At 51.4% G+C, this 6,064-nt stretch overlaps 1 protein-coding gene across 1 annotated transcript; it reads left to right on the top strand.

The window, feature by feature from the left end:
* The first annotated feature begins 2,131 nt into the window (after nucleotides 1-2,131).
* Nucleotides 2,132-5,768, top strand: TLNRD1 (talin rod domain containing 1). Its single transcript, XM_014058056.2, has 2 exons — nucleotides 2,132-2,828; nucleotides 3,188-5,768. The coding sequence occupies exon 2, from the start codon at nucleotides 3,628-3,630 to the stop codon at nucleotides 4,684-4,686; it is 1,059 nt and encodes a 352-aa protein (XP_013913531.1). The 5' UTR covers nucleotides 2,132-2,828; nucleotides 3,188-3,627; the 3' UTR covers nucleotides 4,687-5,768.
* Nucleotides 5,769-6,064: the final 296 nt, after the last annotated feature.

The raw sequence follows: 6,064 nt of genomic DNA, 5'->3' as shown, positions 1-6,064 counted from the left end.
TCCAGGCCTTCCTGTCCTCTACCATCCTCTGGGGTCCATTTAAGCTCACGCCTACTGCTTTGGTGCCATCTCATCCAGCCATCTCATTCTCTGCTGTCCCCTTCTTTTTTTGCCCTCAATCTTTCCCAGCATTAGGCTGTTCTCCAGGGAATAGGTACCCAGGGTACCAATTCACAAACAGATTAGTTTATTTAAGAAACAAAGATCATTCCTGGCTTGTACAAATGTACAAACCAGCACTTTCAACCAGACAAGTTCGATCATCTGTTAGGGGGTGCTTTGATTTTGATTCATGAAGATTACAGGGTTGAATTCAATAATTTAACCGGCCTCTTCAAACTATACAATGTAATGTATACACAACTTTCTAATGCTTGAAGTAAACACCAGAAAATATAGTGAGTTGCACACGCTAGTTTTTTCTTTTTCCATTTCTGTTAGAATTTTGCACCAGTGAGGTTAAAACTAATTTCGTTGTATTTAAGTATAATGACAAAAGATTATACTTACTTACAAGCTAAATCAAAAGCAAAGCCCAATGTGGCTTGCCGAGACGTGTCAATCTAGATTGTGAGGAAGGGCGAGAGAGCAAGATTGTCACAAAATAGAATAATAGAGTTGGAAGGGACCTTCGAGGTCTTCTAGTCCAACCCTACACCACTTCAGACAAATGGTTATCCAACATCTTCTTAAAAACTTTCAGTGTTTGAGCATTCACAACTTCCGGAGGCAAGTTGTTCCACTGATTAATTGTTCTAACTTTCAGGAAATTTCTCCTTAGTTGTAAGTTGCGTCCCTCCTTCATTAGTTTCCACCCATTGCTTCTTGCCCTGCCTTCTGGTGCTTTGGAGAATAGCTTTTATTAATAATTTAAAACAAATAAATAAATAAGCAACCCAGAGTTAATTTTTGCAGCAGTTTGTGAGTTAATTTTTGCAGCAGTTTGTGTTCACAGCAGTTTACTGTGACTTTAACACCACCTCCTGGATTTGCATGCACGAAACCATCCACAAACGAAGCCTATATTGCTGGCAGAATTTGTTCCATACATTGCGAATCAACAAACTACACAGCCACTCATTTTATCTTATATGTTGCTTGAATCCGGCCAATCGGTTCTCAGAAACGCTTTTCCGAAACCAGCTGCAGGATGAAAAACCAGCTTTCGACCTCTCACGGACCTTGATGTGGTCACGAGGTGTTCAAACGGTGGTGTTTTTGGTTTCTCGTTTTATGACCTATTGTTTTAACGGTCTTATGCACACTTTCCCCCTTTTCTTTTAAACATCGGGAACGCGTCCAATAATGAAAGGCAGCGCAGGTCTCTCTCTCTCTTTTTTATTTAAATTGTGCTGTTTTCTAATTGGCCAGCAGGAACCAAACCGCGACCCAATCAGCTCGCAAGACCAATGGGCTGACCTCATTAGTTTGCATTGTTATTATTTCTTCCTCCCTTCGCCGCCCCCCCTCCCCTTATTTTTCTATCTTGAAGAAGGGAAGGGGCGAAAAAAAAATCAAAGCCCAACAGCTGGCTTGGGGAAAGCTCCGTGGGCATCAGTGACCTCATCAATGTTGCCAGCCTTTCAGTAGATGGTCAGGTTTGCACAGCTAATAGAGTTGGGGACTATTATTACTAATAATGGATGGCCTCGATTTGAAGCCCTCCCTCCTCCGGAGGAGGAAAAAAAAGGAAGCGCGGGCACTCCCAGCCACGTGCATTATCGTACTTTAAAAGTCCTCCAAGAGACAACTCCCGTTTGAAAGATAACTCGGGAGGGGGGGATTAATCTTCCGTTCAGGTTAATGCAGTCATAACTTTTTTTTAAAGGGGGGGGGGACTTCGTCCTGAATGAATGCACAATTTAGATCAGGTTGGACAGGCGCCCGAAGACGAATGTGTGTCAAGGGCGGTAGCAGCCGCGCTGGCCCTTCAAGAGAAACCAAGCCCAGCTTTGCGCAAACCTCGAACCCAACCCGGGGAGCGCAGCAGCCAACGCGAAGCTGGAGACCGGCGGCGGCGGCGGCGCTGCTCCCGCCGCCCCGCCTTTCCTCTCCTTTCTTCCACCGGGGAGGAGTTTTCCGTAAGCAGCGGGCGTGAGCATTTAAAAGGAAGGGCGGCGACAAGCCGCACAAAAGATTGCTATAGGCTTAAGGCGAGGTTGCAGCGGAGGCAACGGGAGGGGAAAGGGCGGCGTGGGGAGGGGGGGTGAGCCAGGCAGGCAAGCAAGCAAGCAGGCGCGTCGGCTAGGGCGCACGGCCGCCCGCCCTTCCCAACCCTGCAGCAGCCAAGGCATCCCGGCCGGGCGGTGGCAGCCACCGCAGAAGCGGGCGCCGCTTAGCAGCCATCCCTCCCCCACTTTTTAAAACAAAGTTGGGAAGTCCGGAGAGCCCCCTCCCCAAGCCCGCTCCTCCCCGCAGATAGGAAGTGTTGCTTTCCGGCCTCGGAGTCCTCCACCCTTCTGGAAGTCGGGGCGTCCTCCAAGGGGGAAGGAAAGCTCGGCCATGGCCGGAGGAGGGGACCGAAGCCGGCGAGGATCCCGTCCCCAGGGAGTCCCCGGACAGCCCTCCACCTGACCGGCGAGGCGAGGCCGAAGTTCTCCGCCCGCCAAGCGGATGCGCCAACGCCTTGGAGGCCGCCGGAGATGCGTCTTCCCGGAAACGGGGGAGCCAAGTGGGTGGCGTGATCGGGCCAAAAGAGGCGAGAAACGGCCCAGAGGATTCCGGGTTGTCGAAGGAAGGAAAGGTGGCCGCCGAGCAAGAGGCGCTGCCTCTCCCGCCCGCTGCGCCGCGTCTTCCCCCGGACGCCCGTGTCCTCCTTTGCTCCGGAGGTGAGCGCGTAAAAACGCTTCTTGGCGAGCCCAGCCGGCCCTCCCCTCCCTCGCTCTCCGCCCGCCACCGCCGTCGCTGCTGCTGCTGGGCTGCTCAAGCTGAGCCGGGCCACACCCTCGCCTGCTCTTCCTGATAGCGGGGAGAGGAAGACCGGTGCCCTCCCGCTTTCCGCGCCAGTGGGGGCGGCAGAGCGAACGGGCGGCGCGCCGGTCTTGCGCTTTTACTGCCCGCGGGGCCAGCTTCCCTTGGAAAGGCGTGAAGTCTGTCGGGAGGTCGCTGGCTTTGCTGGGGGAGGCGAGATCCGGCCGAATGAAGCCAGCCAGCCGGGAAGTTTTAACGTTGCTCTTTGTATTGGCAGGTCTGCGTCGCGGCGGCGGCGGCGGCTGGGTTCTTCCTCGCCTCTCTCGGAAAGAAAAGTCAGCCGGAGCCGCGAAGATGCCCTTAAAGAACCGAGGCTTTGAGGGTCCCATGAGCCAGTGGCGGCCACCGCAGCGTTTCTCATCCGCAGGCTGGATGTTGTGACCGGTGTCTGGAGTGGTGGCACCTTTGGAAGGTGGAGGGGACCCTGGTCGCTTCTGCCCTGCTTGATCCCGACTTGGTGGTGGGTCTGCCAGCCCCTTTTCTTCCCCTCTGGTGCTCCGAGAGACTCTGGTTTATTTGTGCAGATTAATGGAATGATGGTGCGGAAAGGGCAGAGCGATCCTGCCGGGCTCAGCGGGGGCTCCTCAGGAGGCAGCTGGAAGCGGAGTGGTGGCAGCAGTGGGGTCCCCAGAGGCATGCGTGTGCCCCTCCGGCACCATGGCTAGCGGCGGCTCTGGCAAGTCCACTACTGAGACATCCACCCCCAGCGGCAGCTCTTTGCCAAGGAGGAAGCTTGTGGCCACCTGTGACCTCTGCAAGATCAAGATGCAACTGGTAGCGGATCTGCTCCTGCTAACCAGCGAGAGCCGGCCTGTCCATACAGAGAGCTTGTCCGTCTTCGGAGAATCCTTTGAAAAGTGCAGGGACACCATCATCGCCAGGACCAAAGGCCTCTCCATTTTGACCCATGACGTCCAGAGCCAACTCAACATGGGCCGTTTTGCCGAGGTGGGGGACATCCTGGGGGAGATGGGGGACTTGGTAGTCTCTTTGACAGAGTGCTCGGCCCACGCCGCTTACCTGGCGGCAGTGGAGACGCCAGGGGCTCAGCCGGCTTTACCCGGCTTGGTGGATCGCTACAAGGTGACCAGATGTAAGCATGAAGTGGAACACGGGTGTGGGATCTTGAAGACCACCCCTCTGGTTGACCTAAGCCCTCAGCTCCTTTTGGAGGTCTCTCAGAACATGTCCAAGAACTTGAAGTTCCTGACCGATGCCTGCGTCCTGGCCAGTGAGAAGTCCAAGGATAGGTTTGCCAAGGAGCAGTTCAAGCTTAGCGTCAAATGTATGAGCACCAGCGCTTCTGCGCTCCTGGCCTGCGTCCGGGAGGTCAAGACGTCCCCCAGCGAGCTGACACGCAACCGGTGCGTCTTGTTTAGTGGACCTTTGGTGCAGTCTGTGTGTGCGTTGGTGGGCTTTGCCACAGAGCCTCAGTTTTTGGGCAGAGCGGCCACCATCAACCCAGAGGGGAAAGCTGTGCAGACGGCCATTTTGGGCGGTGCGATGAGTGTCGTCTCGGCGTGCGTGCTCCTTACTCAATGCCTCAGGGATATAGCCCAACACAATGACAGTAGCACCAAGATGACTGAATACAGGGAAAGGTTGAGGAACTCGGCGTGCGCGGTCTCCGATGGCTGCAACCTGTTATCTCAGGCCCTAAGGGAACGCTCGTCACCCCGGACTTTACCGCCAGCAAATGCAAATTCTGTGAATTAATCTATTCATTTTTAGATTGCATGGCCGCCTCTAACATAAAGATCCCTTTCCTGCCCCAGATTTTCTTTTCGTATACCAAAGAATTTGTGTAGCGCAGTCCTTTAATTCTTCTTATTGCTAAAGTAACAGTGTGAGGAGGCTGTGAGACCATGCTTTTTTAGCTTACATGTCATAATCGGCATGGATGTTTTACCTGGGGAAAGGGAACAGGAAGCACATTCCCCTCCCTCCCAAATCTTTAAGTCATCCGAGCAGCCTTATATGTAAGCGTGGAACTGCAGGCAGCTTGCAATGGTCTAAGACAGGCAGGTAGAATTCCATTCAGGCAAAGGAGCAAAGGAAAACCTGCAATACGCACTTCCTTCTGCTTGGCCCAAAATCAAGGTCAGTTCTTGGAGGACAAGGCTCTCCCCTCTCGTAGGCCTTGTGCAAAATGATTTAAATTCCCTGTTCTATTGCCGGCTTCCAGAAGGTTCCTAGGACCTTGCCCAGGCTAGTCCCTTTGGAATGGTTCCTTAAGGCTTGCATCCAAGCTGGTTCTGCTTCATTGCTTCCTTATTTTGTTAAAGCCTGTGGTCAAGCAGGGGTTACAGTAATCCTAGGAAAGGTTTACTGACGGGGGTCCAAGCTTTAATCGTGCTGGATGCGATTTTTAAAATGTCAGGAGATGGGGGTTTGTGGGAGGAGGGTGGTTCTACCAAAATCTCCTAGATTTTATTGCTTAGTTGAGCAGGAAGAAGAAAAAAGGAGAGAGAGAGAGAGAGAGAAAAAAAAAAGTTACCTCAGTTTTTCATACACTCTGGAAGAAAGAAAACTTTTAAGAATGGGTGTAGCTACGATTATTGTTTTGTATGGTTACTTTTGAATCAAGTGATGGGTTAGAAGTGCATTTGCAGGGAAAGCTGGGTGTCATTTTCCAATGGGGGGGGGAGGAAGCTACTGTGAGTGTGTTAAAATAGGGATTGGGTAAATTACACTATAACAATGAGTGATTTTGATTTTTAATTATTATTTTTTCAGTGTTTTTTTTAATCTTGCATGTACTGGAGTATTTATTTCATCTATTAAAATGTTGTTTCTCAGCTTTTTGTGAATCTCTCAACACTTAAAGAATACCCTCTGTTGTGTAAATGTGTCTTCTTCCCCCCACCCAAAAGAAAGTGAGTGATTGGGAAGGAGGTTTAATTTACTATGAGCTTCTGTAGATTTGAGTTCGCTGACTTTTTAAAATGATATGTTCTTTTCCTTTCTCCTCTCCTTCACCTGAATTTTTGCCAAAGTTGGAGTTTGAGAAGTTGAATGGCTATGTTTGTTTCCAGAATATTCCCAAATGAGCTGTACTGTATCTGATCCAAATGTTCCAAAAATGAATCCACTA

The sequence above is a fragment of the Thamnophis sirtalis genome, unplaced genomic scaffold (genome assembly GCF_051295495.1).
Source record: "Thamnophis sirtalis isolate CommonGarterSnake01/CBP01778 unplaced genomic scaffold, rThaSir2_p1.2 scaffold_2, whole genome shotgun sequence".
NCBI lineage: Eukaryota > Metazoa > Chordata > Lepidosauria > Squamata > Natricidae > Thamnophis > Thamnophis sirtalis.
This window is presented reverse-complemented; position numbering and strand designations above follow the sequence as displayed.

Excerpts from the sequence above, each read along its gene's own strand:
- TLNRD1 (XM_014058056.2), top strand. The coding sequence starts at position 3,628 with ATGGCTAGCGGCGGCTCTGGCAAGTCCACTACTGAGACATCCACCCCC.